Below are 22,344 nucleotides of genomic sequence, written 5' to 3'. Positions count from 1 at the left end.
AATGAGCCAAATCTCAGCCAGGAGCACAAACCCCGTGGGCTGCAGAGAGAAAAACAAGCAGGGTGGGACTGCAGGGGCTGAAGCTGGGATGGGACAATGAACTGCAAGGTGCAAATGGAGCAGAGCTGATCCCAGGGAGAGACCCCGGCAGCGCTCGGGGATTTTGGGGCCATTTTGGTTCATCTTGGGTGCAGCCCTGGCTGGGCTCTGGTGCTGCCCCAGGTGCATCCGTGCAGGAGATCCTTTCCATGAATCCCTGCTCTATTCTGGGACTCTGCCCAGCCTCTGCCCCAGCTCAGACTTCTCAAGGCATCAATTTAGGATTTACCAGCTCCTCACAGAATTTTTCCACCTCCTAGTGAGATTCTCCTGGCAGCTCCAAGCTTATTGATGTGTTTCCTTGTCCTTTCCCAGGCAGAGAAGACGTGGGCAATCTTTGCTGTCATGGTGCTGTTCTCTGACAGTGTTGGTGACATCCAGAGGCTGCTGGAATGTTTCCGGAGCCCCCGCTCGGAGCTGGCCCTGCTGGAGGTCACCGAGGTGCTGCACTGCATGGCCACGCTGCTCTTGGCCATGAGGAACAAGAGCATTCCCATCTCCAACAGGTCAGGAGCTTCCCATCCCAGCCCTGGGCACTTCCCACCAGCTCCAGGCTGCTCCAATCCAGCCTTGGATGTTCCAGGGCTGAGGCAGCTGCAGCTGCTCTGGGAATTCCTTCCCAATATCCCATCCCAAAGCTCCCCTTCTTTCCAATCTGAAGCCATTCCCTGGGTGCTGTCCCTGCAGGCCTTGTCCCCAGTCCCTCTGCAGCTCTCCTGGAGCCCCTTCAGGCCCTGCAAGGGGCTCTGAGATCTCTCCAAGTTTAAGTTTTAGATCCCTCCAATTCCCAGTAGGACAGGAGCATTCCCATCTCCAGCAGGTCAGGAGCTTCCCATTCCAGCCCTGCACGCTTCCCACCATCCCACTTTGCTCCAGTCTGGCTTTGGATGTTCCAGGGATGAGGCAGCTAACGTTTCTCTGGGAATTCCAGCTCAGCCCAAGAATTCCTTCCCAATATCCCATCCCAAATCTCCCCTTTTTTCCAATCTAAAGCCATTCCTTGTGTCCTGTCCATCCTTTAGCCCAAAGTCTCTCTCCTGGAGCCCCTTCAGGCCCTGGCAGAGGCTCTGAGCTCTCTCTGACTTTGAATTTCAAATCCCTCCAGTTCCCAGGGGATCTGGATCTCCAGCTTGGCCTTGGACACTTCCAGGGATGAGGCAGCTACAGCTCCTCTAGGAATTTCCCATCCCTCTGGCATTCCCCCTTATCCTGTCACTCCTTTCAGGATACAATATTCAAAAAACTCCAAATTTTCCCAAAATAAAAGCAGGATTTAAAGACTTTTCCTGCTCAGCTACAACAATTTAATGTTTTTATTACCTCCCCAAAATGGATTTATTTTACTTCATTCCAAGTCCTAGGAGCTCCTTCCCTCATGATCCTTTTGTTCTCGCCCCCCAAAAAAAGGGATCTGAGCAGAGATTCCTCGAGATTCCTTCAGGATTGCAGTGGGGAAAAGGATGAAGGACACAGGGAAATCCTTCTTGGGAGAAAATTGGGAAGGAACTGGAGTGGAAAATGAAAATAGCCGGGAATGAGATGGCTCTGGAAGCTGGGAGTTGTAAGGGACTGCAGGACAGGGAAAGGCTCATCCTGAGGGAAACTGGGATCTTTGTTTGGAGTGTTAGTGATTGATTAATTGCTGGATAAAGGCATTAACCTGCAGGAAATGTGGCAGGTCAAAATCCAGGGATTTAGAATTTCCATCTCCCTGGAGAAGCCAGACCAGAAAAAGTGGGAATTCCTCCTGGGAATAAGGAGGAAATGTGTCCTGGAGGAATTGCCTGATTGCTGTTTGCAGTAATTAATGAGTCTGAGGGTCCAAATCTTGATGAGAGACACAAAACCTGTCCTGGAGGGCTGGAAGAAAGGACTCAAACTGCCCTAAAAGAGGGAAAACCACAGTGGGAAAGCCCTGCTGGAGAATCCAGGTTAATTTTCAACCAGTTGTTGTCAACACAGTTAAAACCAAAGAATCTCTTTTCCCTCTGCAGTGAAAAACCAGCAAGAATTATTATCAGAGTTAAAAACCTCCCCTAAAACCATTCTAACCCAAAAACTGCTTCCCTCTAAAAGCCCAAAGCAGCCCCAAATTCCCTGTGAGGTCCTCCAGCCCCAGCTCTGTTGTTAGTTGTGGCTCAGGAGAGCAGAATTATCCCCTGGACTCTGATCCCAGGTCATGTTGGCATGGAAGACTCTGGAATACAAACCTGGCAGGGCTGAGGGAGAGGCCACACTCAGAGCTGACCCCACAGTTCCTTTGCTGTCACTTCCCAAGGCAGAATTATTTAAATAACATTTTCAATTATTCATCATTTCCTGCAGCTCTTGAGGCTTTTTTTTTAATTATCCAAGATATTGGTGGTGTTTTAAGTGGCTGCAGAGGTTTAATTAGTTATTAATTATTTCTCAGTGCTAATTCCTGTTTTATCCCTTTTTTTCCAGGCTTCACTACAATATTTTCTACTGTTTGTATCTGATGGAAAATGCCTCTGGAATTGTGCAGCCTCTGCAAGAGGGCAGAATGGATTTGTGTCCCAGGTGATCCAAGCAGTGCATGCTGAGCATTCCATGGAGTGAGGAGCAAATATTCCAAATATTCCACAGCAGGAAAAGGTGGAGGTGGATCAGTGCCACAGCTGGTGCTGCTGCTCACCACCTTCCCATGAATTCTCAGGGGAAATCAGGATTGGGCCTTAGATCTGTAAAATTGGAATTGCTGGGTTTAAATTCAGTGCTGGGTCTGTCCTGGGATCGTGGCAGGGTTTGGAATCAGCCAGTGATTCCAAAAGGGAGCAGTTCCTGGGAATTCCAGCCCAGCCAGGAATTCCTTATTCCCAAAACATCACCCCAGTCTCCCTCTCCCAGGGAATTCATTCCCAGCTCTCCCAGCCTGGCATTGGATCCATCCCCACCCTGACTGCTCTAGGAAGGAATTTTGGGATCTGGGGCTTCACTGGCAATCTCAGCACTCCAGGAAGGGTCTCCCTTCCCTTTTCCATCCCCAACTTCCATAAAAATCCCTGGGGATGGATTCTGAGCCTCCTTGATCCCAGGATGGTTTGGGTGGGAAGGGACCTTCAATCCCATCCTGTTCCAATCCCACCATCCCAGCCTGGCCTGGGACACTGCAGGGATGCAGGGGCAGCCCCAGCTGCTCTGGCAATCCCAGCCCAGCCAGGAATTCCTCATTGCCAAGATCCCATCCATGCCTGCCCTCTGGCAGTGGGAGCCATTCCCTGGGTGCTGTCCCTGCAGGCCTTGTCCCCATCCCTCTGCAGCTCTCCTGGAGCCCCTGCAGGCCCTGGAATGTTCTGGAAGCTCTCCCTGGAGCCTTCTCTCCTCTCCAGGGCAACATTCCTGTTGATTTTTGGGGTTTTCTTTTTTGTCTTTTTAAAGGTTGGGATTGAAGTGTTAGAGATGGTATTTTGTGTCTAGATTTAGATATTTATAATTTTTTATTTATATTATAAGTTGTGAGTTTTACAGAATTTTACTAATAAGATATAAAATCTTAAAAAATACTTAACTGTGTTTTTATATAAGTTTTTTAATATTAAACTATTTAATTAAGAAATGATACTCTAATTATTTTTACTTTTAAAATAATAACTATTTGACATTTGTAATGTGGACTTTTTTGTCCAATTACAAAACATTATTTAAACTCATGAAGAAGAAGATAAAGAAAAAGGATTAGTTACTGTCTTAAAACTTTTATTTTAGTTTTATATATATGACTCTATTTTAAAACCCTACTCTCTTAAGTTTTCTATTTAGTGACATTACACACCTCTAATTAAACTCCCCACTTGTAATCCCGGTGTAATTAATTTTGGAAGTCTTCTCCACACCTTAGGTCAAGTGTAGTGCTCTCTTGGGAGTCAGAGGCTGTCATTGCAGCAAGTCTAAAATTCTCAGCATCCAGAGCTCCAACCCTTTCCCAGCTCTCCCAATAAATCAGGAGTGAAACACCTCCCTGGCCTGTGGAGATCCAAGCTGGGTTCTTTTTCTGCTGCTGGATTGGGTCATTTCATTCCTTATCCTCACCTGGAGAAAGGGAATGGGATAAATTCATCCATCCCCGAGGTCTAACAGAGATAAAACTGGTTTTAGTGAGCTTGAGGTGCCAAATTCATTCCTAAAGCACACCTTGGTCCCTCAAAAGTATTTTTTCCTTTGTTGGTGTGTGATGTTTTCCTGTATTCCCTAAGAAATCTTTCCCAATATTTTTTATCTTCAGTATTTTCTTATTCCACGCTTTTCTCCTTTTCCCATTAACCAAGCTGGGATGGGATCAATCAATCCCTGATTTCCCTGTTCATTTCTTTTAACTGGGATGGTTTATTTTAGGAATTTTTAAAGGATTAATTCCTTTCCCACTTGTTGATTGGAATTTTTTCCCTGTTTTTAGTGGATGGGCTGATGTCAGACTGACCCATGAACAGCAGAGGATTTTGAGTCACAAAATTGAGCCTGGCCAAACAGTGAAAATAATGGCATTTGCAGGTAAGAGCCCAAAAGGCTGGGAAAATGCTTGGACAACTCCCAGTCTGCTCCTTCCCTCCCTGATCCCTCTGTCTGAGGGATTGTGAGATCCCAAGGGGATCAATTTGTGCCTCTGGGATAACAAATTTAAGGTAAAATCTGCCAAAAATGGAGGCAGAATAAAAACAGGGGAAAGAGGAGTGGGAAAATGTGGAACAGCCCTACAGATCCTGAGTTTGGGAAAGGAGGAAGAGGAGATGCTCCACGTGCTGGAGTAGAGATTTCGCTCGAATCCCTGGAGGAGCAGTTCCTGAACTATTGACTCCATGGAAAGGGAGCAGTTCCTGAAGGATTGACTCCATGGAAAGGGAGCAGTTCCTGAAGGACTGAGCACATGGAAAGGAATCCACACTGGAGCAGTTCCTGGAGGACTGACCTATAAGGAATCCTCACTGGAGCAGTTCCTGAAGCACTGACCCCATAAGGAATCCACACTGGAGCAGTTCCTGGAGGACTGACCCCATAAGGAATCCACACTGGAGCAGTTCCTGGAGGACTGACCTATAAGGAATCCTCACTGGAGCAGTTCCTGAAGGACTGACCCCATAAGGAATCCACACTGGAGCAGTTCCTGGAGGACTGACCCCATAAGGAATCCACACTGGAGCAGTTCCTGGTGGACTGACCCCATAAGGAATCCACACTGGAGCAGTTCCTGGAGGACTGACCCCATAAGGAATCCACACTGGAGCAGTTCCTGGAGGACTGACCCCATAAGGAATCCACACTGGAGCAGTTCCTGGTGGACTGACCCCATAAGGAATCCACACTGGAGCAGTTCCTGGAGGACTGAGCCCATGGAAAGGGACTGGAGTGGACAGCTCCTGAGGCTGTGCCAGGGAAGGTTTAGGTTGGATATTGGGACAATTCCTCCATGCAAAGGTTTATCCAGCCCTGGCTCAGCTGCCCAGGCAGGGCTGGACTCCCCATTCCTGGAGGGATTTCAAAGCCCTGTGGATGTGGCACTTGGGGACGTGGATGACCTTGGAAGTGCTGGGAATGGTTGGGCTTGACCTTAAAGGACTTTGCCAACCTGAATAATTCCCTGTTTCCCTGAAATCTGGAGTGAAGTGCAATACTGGAGTTGGGACAGCAGGAGAAGGAGGCGTAAAAAAAATTCAATATATATGGAATCATTAATTCCTGACTGTGGATATTTTATTCCTTTTTTTTTATTTTATTCCTTCTTTTCCTCTCCTCTCCAGGCACAGGGAAAACCTCGACCTTGGTGAAGTACGCAGAGAAATTCTCAGAGCTGAAATTCCTTTACCTGAGTTTCAACAAAGCTGTGGCAGAGAAGGGGAAACAGGTTTTTCCAGGGAATGTCACCTGCAAGACCTTCCACTCCTTGGCTTTTGGAAGCATTGGGAGACAGTGAGTGGGGAATTCCAATTCCCTTGTGGGAGCAGAGAAAGGACTGGGAAGGGGAAGTGGTTTTGAGGGAAACCTCCAGGATTTGGGGCAGCACAAATAACGGGGGGAGATTTGTCATTTGTGGTTTCCAGATGGATGCAGTGGGATGCTCCAGGGATTTTCACACCTCAAAGCCAAGGAGCTCCTTGCAGGGAGGTGGAAATCCACTGGGACTGAGGTTTTCCCACCTCCCATTCCCACTGGAATGCTACAACTGCTCCAAGTGCTGCTTTTCCTGAGCACAGGATCAATGTCCTCATCCTGTTCTCATGATCCAGTTTCTGTCCAATTCTGGCACATTTAAGCTGGACATAGGAAGGAAAATGAGCCATAACCTAGAAAAAGAGGGAAATCCCATTCCCTGCCTCTGCAAACACTCTGGAATTCCAGGGATGAGCTCAATTTTCCATCTCTAAAATGTATAAAATAACAAATTTGTGCTTCCACCAGGACACATCTGTGCAGCTTTAAAGATATTCCATTACTAGAATGAATTGGGACATAAAGCTGAGCTTTTTCCAGGGATAGTGCACCAAAAAAAAAAAGGGGGATTTCTGTGTTTTTAAACATTTCCCCCTCTCTTTTTTTTCCCCCTCTCTTTTTTTTCCCCCTCTCTTTTTTTTCCCCCTCTCTTTTTTTTCCCCCTCTCTTTTTTTTTACTCTCTCTTTATTCCTGTCTTTTTTTCCTCTCTTTTTTCCTGTCTTTTTTTGTCTTTGTTTGGTTTTTTTTGTCTCTCTGGCCCAGGTACAAAGAGAAAGGCAAGCTGAACTTCTCCAAGATGTCAGTGTACTCCATCAGCTTCCTCCTGCAGAACAGGGAGGGCCAATCCCTGTTTGTCAGAGGGAAAACGGTGTCCCAAACCTTGGAAAACTTCTTCTCCTCCTCAGATGAGGAGATCTGTGAGGAGCACGTGCCCCTGTGGTTCAAAAACACTCATGGGCAGATGCAGCAAGTGAGCCCTCAGGAAAAGAGAGTGAGTTCTTGGGATGGAGCCTCTGGAATTTTCTGAGGTTGGATGGAGAAGTCTGGGACAGTAGGAGATGTGCCTGCTCGTGGGTGGGGTGGCACTGGATGGGCTTTGAGGTCTCTTCCAACCCAAAGCATTCCATGATTCTATAAAATAATTCATGTTCACCCCCCTTCCCAAAATGTTGAGAGGGAGGGATCTTCCCGTGTTCAGCTGAAATTTGGGATTGGTGAAATTTGGGATTGGGAATCCTTCAGTCAGAGAAGGGGTTGGGGTAAATCCTGAGCTTTGGAAGAAATCAGAGGCTGGTGCAACTTTGCAAAGGAATTGGGATGAAAATCAGAAGGTTGGGATAAAAACACAAAGGTTGGGAGGAGAAAGAACCCAAAGGTTGGGATGAAAATCAAAAGACTGGGATGAAAATCAAGACGGGAGGAGGAAAACCCAAAAGGTGGGAGGAGGAATCAAAGACTGGGAGGAGGAACCAAAAGACTGGGAGGAAGATGATGTTTGGGAAAAAAGGGATAATCCCTGTTTTCCCTAAAAAATACTTCCAGCCAATCTCCTCACCAAATCCTTGTGGATCTGAGGAGCTGCTTGGGATGGAAAAAAAGGGATCTGGGGCTTTTTGGGCATGGCTCCCACTGCCAGAGGGCAGGCATGGATGGGATCTTGGAATTCCTGCCTGGGCTGGGATTGCCAGAGCAGCTGGGGCTGCCCCTGCATCCCTGCAGTGTCCCAGGAAGGATTGGAGCACCCTGGGACAGAAGGAAATGTCCCTGTCCATGGGTGGGGTGGGACTGGATGGGCTTTGAGGCCCTTTCCAGCCCAAACCATTCCATAATTTTATTTTTATCCCAATCCTTCTGTTTTCCCATTTTAGATCAACGTGGAAGAGGCCAAAGAGATTTGGCACAACATGAAGAAGCTGGATGGAGACCCAGAGAAGAAATACAAGATGACTTGTGATGGTAAAAGAGATGGAAAATCCCTTGGGAAAAAGGGATTTAATGATGGAAAAATCAATGGGTTTATTATTCCTGCTTCTGGCTGAGCATCCAGGAGGAGAAAGAAAATCCCTTTTTTCCTGACACTGGCTCACCAGGGAATATCCCTCTGGCTCAATTTTTCATTTTACATGTATTTATAAAATACATAAAATGAATTTCTGCTCCCACTAGGATAACAATGTGCAGATTTTAAGGATATTCACATTTTTTAATGGGTAAAAATCAAGGCAAAAATTTGGAAGTCACTTCCAGAACATCCTTTCCTCTGGATAGTGCTGTTGATAACTGGGAAAAACGTTTTTCTTGAAAGTTTTGGTGGGCATTAAGAAGCTTGAAATCGTCAAATTTGGTCTGCTAAGGGAGACAGATTTTTTGCAACCCTTTCAAATGTGGAAATTCCAAACAGGAAGTGAAGAAGTGAAGCCAGAAATGTCAAAAAACAACCAAAAAAAAAAGGAAAAAATGGATTTGTTTTAAAGATCCCGGTGGATCTTCCCTATCCTTGAAATTCCTGATTTTTTCCCTCAGGATATTTGAAACTTTGGCAGCTCAGCAAGCCCCAGCTCTCGGGATATGATGCCATTTTTGTGGATGAAGCCCAGGACTGCACTCCAGGTGAGTTATTCCAGGAGCTGCAGCTCCCAGAGGGGATTCCCATGTGCTCAGCAATGTGCTGGAAGTGTCTCAGCCTAAACACTTGGAATTGAAACAAATTTTCCCCTCAGGTTTGATGTTTAAACTGAGCTTTTCCTTGGATTTGGACCCTCCTGATCCAAACTGAGCTTTCCCTTGGGTTTGGATTGGAGCAGGTTCTTTCCTCATGATCCAAACTGAGCTTTTCCTTGAGTTTGGATTGGAGCAGGTTCTTCCCTCAATGGTCCAAACTGAGCTTTTCCTTGGATTTGGATCCTCATGATCCATACTGAGCTTTCCCTTGGGTTTGGAGCAGGTTCTTCCCTCATGATCCCAACTGAGCTTTCCCTTGGGTTTGGATTGGAGCAGGTTCTTCCCTCATGATCCCAACTGAGCTCTCCCTTGGCTTTGGAGCAGGTTCTTCCCTCATGATCCAATTTTTTTTTCCTTCACAGCCATTGTGGATATTGTGCAATCCCAAAAATGTGGGAAAATTCTGGTGGGAGACCCTCACCAGTAGAAGTCCTTCCCTCATGATCCAAATGGAGCTTTTCCTTGGGTTTGGACCTCCAAGATCCATGCTGAGCTTTTCCTCAGGTTTAGAGCAGGTTCTCCCTTCATGATCCCACCTGAGCTTTTCTTTGGATTTGGATTGGAGCAGGTTCTTCCCTCATGCTCCCAATGGGGCTTTCCCTTGGATTTGGACCCTCATGATCCCAACTGAGCTTTTCCTTGGCTTTGGAGCAGGTTCTTCCCTCATGATCCAATTTTTTTTTCCCTCCCAGCCATCGTGGATATCGTGCAATCCCAAATGTGTGGGAAGATCCTGGTGGGAGACCCCCACCAGCAGATCTACACCTTCCGAGGGGCCGTCAACACCCTGTACCTGGTGCCTCACACCCACGTGTACTACCTGACCCAGGTAAGGGCAGCCTTTATCCTGGATGAATCCCACATCCAGGGAAAATGTGGCACCGTGGAGGGTTTGCTTTTCCCTGGATTCCTGGGAATCTGGCAGCTGTGGGGCTTTAGTGGAGGGATCCCATCCTGCTGGTGGAAAAGTGGGAGTTGGATTGAGGCCTTGTTTCAGGGAGATTCCTCTTTTTTGAGCGGATCACATCTGGAATGCTGGATCCAGCTGACTTGGGGCTGCTGGGAGAGCTGGGAATGTTTCCCTGGAGAAGGGAAGGCTCCAGGGAGAGCTTCCAGCACATTCCAGGGGCTCCAGGAGAGCTGCAGAGGGACTGGGGACAAGGCCTGCAGGGACAGCACCCAGGGAATGGCTCCCACTGCCAGAGGGCAGCCATGGATGGGATCTTGGCAATGAGGAATTCCTGCCTGGGCTGGGATTGCCAGAGCAGCTGGGGCTGCCCCTGCACCCCAGGCTGGACACTGGGGCTGGAGCAGCCTGGGACAGGGGGAGGTGTCCCTGCCTGGGGCCAGGATTTCCAGGAATATTTTGGGGATTTTGGTGCCTTTTCCAGGAAAAAAAATTATCCAGGAGGTTGGTGGCAATGGCATCACTTGGATTTAAGAATGACCAGGATTTCTAGGAATATTTTAGAGGGATTTTGATGCTTTTTCCAAGATGGAAGTTCTCTGGAAGGTCTTAAGAATAACCAGGATTCCCAGGAACGTTTTGGAGGGATTTTGATGCTTTTTCCATGGAAAACACAGTCCAGAATATTGCTGGGAATCCCATAATTCCATACAGATAGTATTTTAGAGACTCCAAGAATTGCTCTCCTGCTGATGCCGGGCCTTTTCCAGAGTTTCAGGTTCGGCCCCGAGATCGCCTACGTGGGAGCCACGATCCTGGATGTGTGCAAGGGCATCCGCAGCAGGACCCTGCTGGGGGGCAGGCAGCGCGGTGAGCCGGCTGGGGGAGCCCCAGGGAGCCCCCGGATTCAACGGGAACCAGTCATTCCTTAATGCCAGAAAATGAGGATAGGCATTCCTTTGATCTGCAATTAATATGATATGATATGATATAATATGATATAATATGATATGATATACTGTACTGTGATATATTATGATATACTATGAAATAATGTAATATACTATACTATAATATAATATGAATTAATATACTATGAAATAATGTAATATACTATACTATAATATACTATAATATACAATAATATACTATGAAATAATATACTATAATATACTATAATGTAATATAATGTACTATAATGTAATATAATGTACTATAATGTAATATAATATAATATAATTATTATATGATATGATATGATATAATAGATATAATATGATATAATATACTATGATAGAATATTATATTATATTATATTATATTATATTATATTATATTATATTATATTATATTATATTATATTATATTATATTATATTATATTATATTATATTATATTATATTATATTATATTATATTATATTATATTATATTATATTATATTATATTATATTATATTATATTATATTATATTATATTATATTATATTATATTATATTATATTATATTATATTATATTATATTATATTATATTATATTATGGTATAGTATGGTATAGTATGGTATAGTATGGTATAGTATGGTATAGTATGGTATAGTATAGTATAGTATAGTATATTATAGTATAGTATATTATAGTATAGTATATTATAGTATAGTATATTATAGTATAGTATAGTATAGTATATTACATTATAATACATCATATTATGTCATATTATGTCATATTATGTCTAATATAATATAATATAACCTATGAAATAATATCATACAATATGAAATAATACAATATTAAATAATACAGTACAAATTAATTATAATATAGTATAGTATAGTATGTTTTAATAGTATATTTAATATAATAAAATTAATAAAATTAAATTATGTAATATATTCATATTATATTATATATTATTATTCTATTATTAGTATAGTGTATTATAGTATATATAATAATGCAACAAAGAGTAAAGTAATATTTAATATTAATATAATATTGAATAGCATTATTATAATAAATAATAATATTTTATTATTATTAAATAATGAATAATATTACTGAATTGTATTAAATAGTCTTATATTAAATAATATAATATATAATACATATAATGAAATTATCAATTTAATTTTTAAGGTTAATTATAAATTAGAAATATATTTATTACATTGGGAAATAATTAATTACTATTAACAAGAAATATTAAATGATGAAGTTGATGCAATTTATTCTAAAATTTGAAAATGTGTGCTAGGAAATAAATATTTAATTAATTTCCTGAAAATAAAGATTTAATTAATTTCCTAAAATAAAGATTTTGTTAATTTCATAAAATTCAATTAATAATGGAAAATATTCAATTAATAATAACAGGTAAATATTGACTATTAAGAGAATAAAAATATTATATTAAGTAGTAGCAGATAAAATAATGAAATGTAAATATTTAATGAATAATAAATGTAAGTATTAAATTATGCATAAAATATAAAACTAAATTAATATTAAATATAAATAATTAATTTACTAAATTAATTATAAAATATATAATGCATTAATAGTAACAGATAAATATTAAAATAATAAGAACATATAAATATTAATAATAACAGATAAAATAATGAAATAGAAATATTTAATACAAAATATAAACTTAAAATAATAATAAAAGATAAATTTAGGAATAAAATACAATAAATCAATTAAATTATTAATGAAATACAAATAATAATAATAATTACCAATAAACAGGGAATTCCAGCTGGGAATGGCCTGTGGGTGACTGGGAATGGCTGTGGGTAACTGGGAATGGCTGTGGGTAACTGGGAATTCCAGCTGGGAATGGCTGTGGGCAACTGGGAATTCCAGCTGGGAATGGCTGTGGGTAACTGGGAATTCCAGCTGGGAATGGCTATGGGCAACTGGGAATGGCTGTGGGTAACTGGGAATGGCTGTGGGTAACTGGGAATGGCTGTGGGTTACTGGGAATTCCAGCAGGAATGGCTGTGTTTAACTGGGAATTCCAGCTGGGAATGCTGTGTTTAACTGGAAATGCTGTGTTTGACTGGGAATGCTGTGTTTGACTGGGAATGTTTGACTGGGAATGCTGTGTTTAACTGGGAATTCCAGCTGGGAATGCTGTGTTTGACTGGGAATGCTGTGTTTGACTGGGAATGTTTGGCTGGGAATGCTGTGTTTGACTGGGAATGTTTAACTGGGAATGCTGTGTTTGACTGGGAATGTTTGGCTGGGAATGCTGTGTTTGACTGGGAATGCTGTGTTTGACTGGGAATGTTTGATTGGGAATGCTGTGTTTAACTGGGAATGTTTGGCTGGGAATGCTGTGTTTAACTGGGAATGCTGTGTTTAACTGGGAATGTTTGACTGGGAATGCTGTGTTTGACTGGGAATGTTTGACTGGGAATGTTTGGCTGGGAATGCTGTGTTTAACTGGGAATGCTGTGTTTAACTGGGAATGTTTGACTGGGAATGCTGTGTTTGACTGGGAATGTTTGACTGGGAATGTTTGGCTGGGAATGCTGTGTTTAACTTGGAATGCTGTGTTTAACTGGGAATGCTGTGTTTGGCTGGGAATTCCAGCTGGGAATGCTGTGTTTGACTGGGAATGTTTGGCTAGGAATGCTGTGTTTGACTGGGAATTCAGGCTGGGAATGCTGTGTTTGACTGGGAACGTTTGGCTGGGAATGCTGTGTTTAACTGGGAATTCCAGCTGGCATGCTGTGTTTGGCTGGGAATGCTGTGTTTGGCTGGGAATGCTGTGTTTAACTGGGAATGCTGTGTTTGCCTGGGAATGTTTGACTGGGAATGCTGTGTTTGGCTGGGAATGTTTGACTGGGAATGTTTAACTGGGAATGTTTGACTGGGAATCCCTCCCGCAGGGGACGTGCGGGGCGGCCGGCGGGGGACGCCGGCGCTGCTGTCCCGCAGCAACTGGACCGTGTTTGAGGACGCCGTGGAATTCTCTGGGAGAGACCCCCCGGCCAAAATCCACGTCATCGGGGTGAGGGGCATTGCACCCAGTCAGATTCCAAGGAATTTAAAGGATATTCCAGGAAAAAGCAGGAATTTTTTGTGCCCGGGGTGCCGTTATTCTCCAGCCCTTGCAGGCCTCATCCCGTTTTGAGGCTTCTTCTTCGTGCAGGCCTCAATCCATTTTTAGGAGAACTTCTCCCATTTTTGTGAGGGATGCAGCAGGGAAAGAGGGATGGACAGCTGGAATACAGAATTCCAAGGTTTTAAATAAATATTCCAGGAAAAATCACGAGTTTTTTGTGGCCAGGGATGTTATTTGAAGCTGTTCCTCTCCAGCCCTTCCAGGCCTTGTCCCATTTTGAGGGTTCTTTGTGCAGGCCTCAATCCATTTTTAGGAGAACTTCTCCCATTTTTATGAGGGATGTAGCAGGGAAAGAGGGATAGACACTTGGAACAAGTTATTCCAAGGTTTTAAATTAATATTCCAGGAAAAACCAGGAATTCTCAAAAAAAAAAGCAGAATTTTTTTGTGGCCAGGGATGATACTCAGAGCTGTTATTCTGCACCCCTTGCAGGCCTCATCCCTATTTTAGGATCATTTTTCCCATTTTTATCAGGGATGGGGCAAGGAAAGAGGGATGGACAGCTGAAATACAGAATTCCTGGGTTTTCAATGAACATTCCAGGAAAAATCAGGATGTTTTTGTGGCCAGGGATGTTATTTGAAGCTGTTCCTCTCCAGCCCTTGCAGGCCTTGTCCCATTTTGAGGCTCCTTTGTGTAGGCCTCAGTCCATTTTTAGGATAATTTCTCCCATTTTTATCAGGGATGGGGCAGGGAAAGAGGGATGGACAGCAGGAACTGCAAAGATTTAAATGAATATTCCAGCAAAAAACGGGAATTTTCAGGAAAAAGCAGGAATATTTTGTGGCCAGGGATGTTACTCAGAGCTGTTATTCCCCAAGCCTTGCAGGCCTCATCCCATTTTTGGGATAATTTCTCCCATTTTTATCAGGGATGGGGCAGGAAAAAAGGGATGGTCAGTTGGAACTAGTTGTTCTGAGGTTTTAAAGAAATATTCCAGGAAAAAGCAGGAATTTCTTGTAGCCAGGGTTGATACTCAGAGCTGTTACTCTCCAAACCTTGCAGACCTCATCTCTCTTTTAGGATTATTTTTTTCCATTTTTATCAGGGATGGGGCAGGAAAACAACAAAATTGGTGGAATTTGAGAGGTTTGGAGCCTGATTTTTGGGAATTTTAACAGGTTGGGGATCTGATCCTTGGGAATTTTAGGCTGGTATTTCAAATTTTCCATCTTTTTTCCACCCAAATTCTAGTTCAAGGAGGGGTTGAAGTGCTCAGGATTAAAATCTTCTGCAGTCGAATTTATAAATACAATAAACTTCTAATTCTTATTTGGGGTTATGTTAGTTTATTTTATGTTATTTTATGTTATTCTATTTTATTTTAAAATATTTTCTGTATTTTATAAATAATTTTTATTTTGTAAATAAAATACATAAATAAAGAGATAAAATAATAAAAATAAAAATTGATATAAAAATAATACATAAATAAAATTTGGTTTATAAATACATTTTATTTCTGTGTTTTATAAATATATTTTTCTTCCTTTTAGGGATTGGAGAGATTTGGCCTGAGCAAAATTTATGACATTTGGAAGCTCAGTCTGCCTGAAGATGTCAGGAAAAACTGTGAGTGCTCCCTTATCCTGCTTTTTTCCAGGATTTTTTTAGGTTTTGCTGGAAATCAAAACCCTTTTGATTATATAATATATAATAATAATTACAATAATAATAAAAATAACAACAGCAATAATTTAATACCTAATAATCACATATCATCTCTATATTATATATTATTTTTATATGATACATTATAGATATTTATATATTATCATTTAATAATTAACCCTGGTTAATTTTATATTTCCTAATTAATTTTCTGGTTGAAATCTCATTTTTTAATGATTTTATCAGGGGTTGGGCTGTTTAATTCCAGAAATCCCAAAATTTGGGAATTTTTGTCAGGCATCTTTTCCCAGCTTTCCATGGTGATTCCTTATTTTCAGTGTAAGTAAACCCAGAATTTGGGATATTTTCCCCAAAATTGTTCAAATTTTCAATTGTTTTAAATTTATTTTCAGTGTTCCCTGGATTGTTTTGGGTGTAAAACTCCGTTTTTAAAATTTCCTTTAAAAGGTGGAATAAAATGCAGATGAAATTCAGGATTTCCTTTAAAACATGGAATAAAATTCAGGATAAAAATTTGGGATTTCCTTTAAAGTCAGGATTTTCCTTTAAAGTATGGAGTAAAAATTCAGGATTTACTTTAAAATTCAGGATAAAATTCAGGATTTCCTTTATAGTATGGAATAAAATTCAGGATAAAAATCTGGGATTTCCTTTAAATACAGAATAAAATTCAGTTTATAAACTAAGAATTTCCTTTAAAATTCAGGAATTTCTATTTAAAGTATGGAGTAAAATTCAGGATAAGACTCAAGATTTCCTTTAAAATATGGAGGAAAATTCAAGATTTCTTTTAAAATATGGAGTAAAATTCAGGATTTCCTTTAAAACGTGGAATAAAATTCAGGATAAAAAATTTGAGGTTTCCTTTGAATTCAGAATAAAATTCAGGCTAAAAATTAAGGATTTCCTTTAAAATTCAGGATTTTCCTCTAAAGTATGGAATAAAATTCAGGCTAAAATTCAGGCTTTCCTTTATAGTATGGAATAAAATTCAAGATAAAAATTTGAGATTTCCTTTAAATTCAGAATAAAATTCAGTTTAAAAACTAAGGATTTCCTTTAAAATTCAGGATTTTCCTTTGAAGTATGGAGTAAAATTCAGGCTAAAATTCAGGCTTTCCTTTATTTGAGACTTCCTTTAGATTCAGAATAAAATTCAGTTTAAAAACTAAGGATTTCCTTTAAAATTCAGGATTTTCCTTTAAAATATGGAATAAAATTCAGGAAAAATTTCAGGATGAGATTCAGGATTTCCTTTAAAATATGGAATAAAATTCAGGAAAAATTTCAGGATAAGATTCAGGATTTCCTTTAAAATACGGAATAAAATTCAGGAAAAATTTCAGGATGAGATTCAGGATTTCCTTTAAAATATGGAGTAAAATTCAGGAAAAATTTCAGGATAAGATTCAGGATTTCCTTTAAAATACGGAATAAAATTCAGGAAAAATTTCAGGATGAGATTCAGGATTTCCTTTAAAATATGGAATAAAATTCAGAAAAAATTTCAGGATGAGATTCAGGATTTCCTTTAAAATATGGAGCAAAATTCAGGAAAAATTTCAGGATAAGATTCAGGATTTCCTTTAAAATATGGAATAAAATTCAGGAAAAATTTCAGGATAAGATTCAGGATTTCCTTTAAAATATGGAATAAAATTCAGGAAAAATTTCAGGATGAGATTCAGGATTTCCTTTAAAATATGGAGTAAAATTCAGGAAAAATTTCAGGCTAAAAACCATCCCTTTAAAATCTAGGAACAGCAGGTGAGTTTTTTATGGAGACAACAATGAGACTCCCCAATTCTCCACAAACATTTGATCACATAAACATCATCCCCGCTTTTGTGCGAGGCGAACTGCCTGGAAAATTCCTGAAAAACGAGGGAAACCAATACAGGATGGAAAAATCTTAATGAAACCCGGGATGGAAATGAAAATAATGGGATGAATGAATTAATAAATGGAATAAATGGAGCGGCTCCCCGGTGCCTGGCAGCACACCTGGCGGTGGAGGACGCGTTCCTCCGGCGCTGGGAGGAGCGCGAGGGCCTGGCGGGGCTGCGCGAGTACGCGGCGCGCGTGGACGACAGGGACCTGCAGGTGAAGATTGCCATCGTGGAGAAGCACAGGGACAGCATCCCCGGGCTGCTCGCCAGGATCAGGGACTGCCACGTGGCCCAGCAGTCCCTGGCAGGTGAGTCCACGGGCCAGGAGGGAATTGGGGTGGTTTTCCATGCTGGGAAAAGGTTGGGGTGGAACGGGAGGTTTTGGGGTTGGAATGGTTCTGCTCTGCAGGCAGGGGGGAGAGCTGGGAGTGTTCTCCTGGAGAAGGATCCAGGGAGAGCTTCCAGCACATTCCAGGGGCTCCAGGAGAGCTGCAGAGGGACTGGGGACAAGGCCTGCAGGGACAGCACCCAGGGAATGGCTCCCACTGCCAGAGGGCAGGCATGGATGGGATCTTGGCAATGAGGAATTCCTGGCTGGGCTGGGATTGCCAGAGCAGCTGGGGCTGCCCCTGCATCCCTGCAGTGTCCCAGGCCAGGCTGGGATGGTGGGATTGGAACGGGATGGGATTGAAGGTCCCTTCCCACCCAAACCATCCTGGGATCAAGGAGGCTCAGAATCCATCCCCAGGGATTTTTATGGAAGGTGGGGATGGAAAAGGGAAGGGAGACCCTTCCTGGAGACCTGAGATTGCCAGTGAAGCCCCCGGATCCCAAAATTCCTTCCTAGAGCAGAGTCAGGGTGGGGATGGATCCAATCCCAGGCTGGGAGAGCTGGGAATGGAGGGAATTCCCTGGAAAGGGAGACTGGGAAGGGATTGCCAGAGCAGCTGGGGCTCTCCCTGCATCCCTGGAGTGTCCCAGGCCAGGCTGGACACTGGGATAGTGGAAAGTGGAGCCCTTCCCATTTGGGATTCCTGCTGGAATATAGGGAAGGGGAATTCCTCAGATATTGAGCATTCCTGTTTGGGAATGTGGCTGGAGCTTGGGATGCCAATCTGGAATCTGCCTTGGTACAAAGTTCCCTTCATCTATTCTGATTCCCCACAGAGGAGCTTTGCTCTCTCTGGGAGAAGGAGAGTGGATGCAGAATGAAATGGAACAAAAATTATCATTATTGCTGCCAAGACTGACCCTTGTTCCTTGTTTTTCCCAGACTTTCTCATCGGGACCGTGCACCAAGCCAAGGGCCTGGAGTTCGACACCGTTTGTGTTGCAGATGATTTTGTACAAATCCCTTCTGTCAGTGGGGCCTTCCTGAGGAGAATGAACATTGCTCTTGGTGAGGGAACACCTCCCTGGGGACACTTGAGAGTGGGAAAGAAAAGTGTGGTGGGGGGCTGGAGAGTGGGAAGGGAGCTGGGAAGGGTCTGGAGAGCCAGGAGGGGCTGAGGGAGCTGGGAAGGGTCTGGAGAGCCAGGAGGGGCCGAGGGAGCTGGGAAGGGTCTGGGGAACCAGGAGGGGCTGAGGGAGCTGGGAAGGGTCTGGGGAACCAGGAGGGGCTGAGGGAGCTGGGAAGGGTCTGGGGAACCAGGAGGGGCTGGGGGAGCTGGGCAGGGGCTGAGCCTGGAGCAAAGGAGGCTCAGGGGGCCCTTGTGGCTCTGCACAAGTCCCTGCCAGGAGGGGACAGCCAGGGGGGTCGGGCTGTGCTCCAGGGAACAGGGACAGGAGCAGAGGGAACGGCCTCAGGCTGGGCCAGGGGAGGGGCTGGGGGGATTTTGGGACAATTCCTCCATGGAAGGTTTGTCCAGTCCTGGCACAGCTGCCCAGGGCAGGGGTCAGTCCCCATCCCTGCAGGGGTTTAAAGCCCTGTGGATGTGGCACCTGGGGACATGGGTGGCCTGGCAGTGCTGGGAATGGTTGGATTCCATGTTTTAGAGGCCTTTCCCAACCTAAATAATTCCATGATTCCCTGATTCCACGATCTTGTGTCCAAACAGAACAAGGAAAAGAAAAGTCAAGTCCCTATTTTTTTCTGTACCTATTTTTAGGGCCCTCCCAGTGATTTTTCTCATTAAAACAACTTCCTCATTCTCCTGCACACCTTTTCCAACCCTATGGATTCTCCTTGTCCATAAATATTCCCACAGCCAAGCTTGGAGCTGTGTAGCAGCAAAGCCCAATCCAGCCTTGGGAAAGCCACTGCTTCCCTGGGGCTCGTGTTCTGGAGTTCTCCCTTCCCAGTGAATTCCCAGAGGGAATCCCAGGACTGGGAAGCTCCTCCAGAGCCAAGCCTGGGCTCCAAACAGAGAAACAGGAATCTGGGGGTGGCTTCTCCAGGCATGCAGAGTGGAGGTAGAAATGTGGGATGAGGCAGGAGCTGCAAACACAGGGGCTGCAAATTCCTGCTTTCCCAGAGAAACCCCCTCTGTCCCTCCAGAACTGGGTCCTGGAATGGTTTGGCTTGGAAGGGACCTTGGAGCCCATCCAATTCCATGGGCAGTGACACCTTCCACTATCCCAGGGTGCTCCAAGCCTCATCCTGGTTGAAGCACTCTTTTCCAGCCTCAATAATTTGGGAATTTTGTGTTCATACCTCCATGAGAATGCCCAGTGCATCCAGGTTATCCAGGAAATGAGCCCCAGGAAAAGAGGGAACAGCCTCAGCCTGAGCCAGGGGAGGTTTGGATTGGATTTTTGGGAATTTCTCCATGGAAAGGAGCCTCCAGCCATCCCAAATCCCTCCAGGCTTTGTTTTCCTCCTCCTCCTGTCAGGACAACCAGGAGTGGGAATGTCCCAGGTCTCCTCCCAGCTTTCCAGGGAGACAGAGCCTGAAATCCTCAGTAGGAAGAAAATCAGGATCAGATTCCCACCCAAAGCAGGTCCAGCAGCACAAAATGCCAGAGATTCATCCCAAATGGAATCCTGGAATGGGTTGGGTGGGAAGGAACCTCAGAGCTCATTCTGGGGACACTGGTTGAAGCACTGGAAGGACCACAGAGAGCTGCTCATCCCTGTTCCCTAAATCCATGGATTGTCTCTCCCCCCTCCTAGACAGGACCCCTGAGGATGAGTGGAACCTGCTCTACGTGGCTGTGACCAGAGCCAAGAAGTGCCTGCTGATGTCCCAGTCCCTGGAAAACCTTCTATCTCTGGCTGGAGTAAGTGAAACCTTACAGGGCAAGGGAATCCTGCTGTGGGATGATTCAAGGCCCCAAAGGATTATCCTAAGATCCATCCTGATCCTAGGGTTCATGCCATGGACTGCTCCTTGTGCTGGCATGCACCAGAATAGAAGGAATCACTTTTATTCCTGCCTTTTGCTGCTCCATCAGAGGTTCCAGTAGGAGGACACAGGACTGCAGGGGGCCTTTTTCCATAGTTCTTGCATTTGGATGTTGTTTTCCACAGATCCTGGGGTTTTATCACCATGGAAGTGTGGAGGTTCCCTTTTGCCTGCCTGCAGTGCCTTCCAGCCCTTCCTTTTCCCCCCCCCTTTCCTTCCCCCCCCCTTTCCTTCCTGCCATTGGCTTCTGCTGGAGCTTTTTCACCACCAGGAATTTGGGGTTTTGTTCCTTCTTTAAGTCCCATCGTGTTCCAAGTCTCTTCCTTAGGGGCTAAAAAAATTCTGGAGCAACGTTCAGCTTCCCTCATCTGCCTCTGGAGGGTGAATTTCCCTTTTTTCCATCTTTCCTAGGAGCGTTTCCTCCGGGTGGAGCTGCTGAGTGAGGCTGGGAAGGACAAGGATGGAGCTCCTGTTACTTGTTGTATGTCAGGATGTACCAAATCCCTGGAAGTCAGCTCCGGGCTGGTGGTGAAGAAGCTCCCGTTGACTCATGTACATATCTTCCTTGGGATCTGGGATTTGGGGTTTGGGAGCCTTCCTGAGCCATTCCAGTCCCTGTTCTGAGCAGGGATCTCGGCTCCCCATCCATTTCCTTGTGCTCATAACCAGGGCTGAATTCCAAGGGTAATTCCAGGTCGGGTTGCACTTCCCACAAATCCACTCCATCCCAAAGATCCCATCTGAGACCTCAGGTGGATTCCAGCCTGGGGTTGTGCTGTCTCACCCCCAGGTGTGGCTCTGGCAGTCCCTGGAATGCCCAGCTGGGGCTGGCCCAGCTCCCCTGGCCCAGGGACGATCCAGCTCCAGGGCCAGGCTGGCTCTGGTCCCACCTGGGCCCTGCCAGAGGTGCTGGGGAGGCCGAGCCCCGTGGGGAGCACGAGGTCACTCTGGGAGCTCCATGGCCAGGACGAGGGACAGGACAGGAGGGAACAGCCTCAGCTGGCCCAGGGCAGGTCTGGGGGACACTGGGGACAATTCCCCCATGGAAAGGGTTCCAGGGATGGGAGTGGGCTGCCCAAGGCAGGGGGGATTCCCATTCCTGCAGGGATTTCAGACCCCGTGCAGGTGGCACTTGGGCACCTGGCTGCCATGCCTCAGGGTCTGGCTTTTCTATTTTTCAGTTCTGTGTTGCTTTGGTGTGGGGGTCTGGGCTTCATATTATGGGATGGTGAGCTCTGTGCACAGAGCAGGGAGACAAAACAATTCCTGCTCCAGCTGGGCACCAAGGACAAATGAGCCAAATCTCAGCCAGGAGCACAAACCCCGTGGGCTGCAGAGAGAAAAACAAGCAGGGTGGGACTGCAGGGGCTGAAGCTGGGATGGGACAATGAACTGCAAGGTGCAAATGGAGCAGAGCTGATCCCAGGGAGAGACCCCGGCAGCGCTCGGGGATTTTGGGGCCATTTTGGTTCATCTTGGGTGCAGCCCTGGCTGGGCTCTGGTGCTGCCCCAGGTGCATCCATGCAGGAGATCCTTTCCATGAATCCCTGCTTTATTCTGGGACTCTGCCCAGCCCCTGCTCTAGGGCAGCCTGCACAGGGCATCAGTTCTGCTTGGAATAGTTGGACTCGATATCCTTAAAGATCTTTTCCAACCATTCCCCGATTCTGTG

General features: G+C 44.3%; 1 protein-coding gene across 1 annotated transcript in view; it reads left to right on the top strand.

Annotated features, from left to right (window-relative positions):
- Positions 1-22,344, top strand: part of FBH1 (F-box DNA helicase 1) — a 33,592-nt gene that overhangs the window by 9,632 nt on the left and 1,616 nt on the right. The window contains exons 6-20 of the mRNA XM_084205696.1: positions 415-605; positions 2,545-2,640; positions 4,514-4,608; positions 5,853-6,021; positions 6,806-7,034; positions 7,912-7,999; positions 8,567-8,653; positions 9,457-9,593; positions 10,442-10,541; positions 13,571-13,692; positions 15,304-15,379; positions 17,439-17,636; positions 18,602-18,727; positions 20,441-20,547; positions 21,084-21,224. Coding sequence (XP_084061822.1) covers positions 415-605; positions 2,545-2,640; positions 4,514-4,608; positions 5,853-6,021; positions 6,806-7,034; positions 7,912-7,999; positions 8,567-8,653; positions 9,457-9,593; positions 10,442-10,541; positions 13,571-13,692; positions 15,304-15,379; positions 17,439-17,636; positions 18,602-18,727; positions 20,441-20,547; positions 21,084-21,224 — 1,962 coding nt within the window. The remainder of the gene's footprint in view (positions 1-414; positions 606-2,544; positions 2,641-4,513; positions 4,609-5,852; positions 6,022-6,805; positions 7,035-7,911; positions 8,000-8,566; positions 8,654-9,456; positions 9,594-10,441; positions 10,542-13,570; positions 13,693-15,303; positions 15,380-17,438; positions 17,637-18,601; positions 18,728-20,440; positions 20,548-21,083; positions 21,225-22,344) is intronic.

Source organism: Fringilla coelebs, assembly GCF_963513975.1.
Source record: "Fringilla coelebs genome assembly, chromosome: 5".
Lineage (NCBI taxonomy): Eukaryota > Metazoa > Chordata > Aves > Passeriformes > Fringillidae > Fringilla > Fringilla coelebs.
Note: the sequence above shows the minus strand (reverse complement) of the source record. Positions and strands in the feature narration are given on the sequence as shown.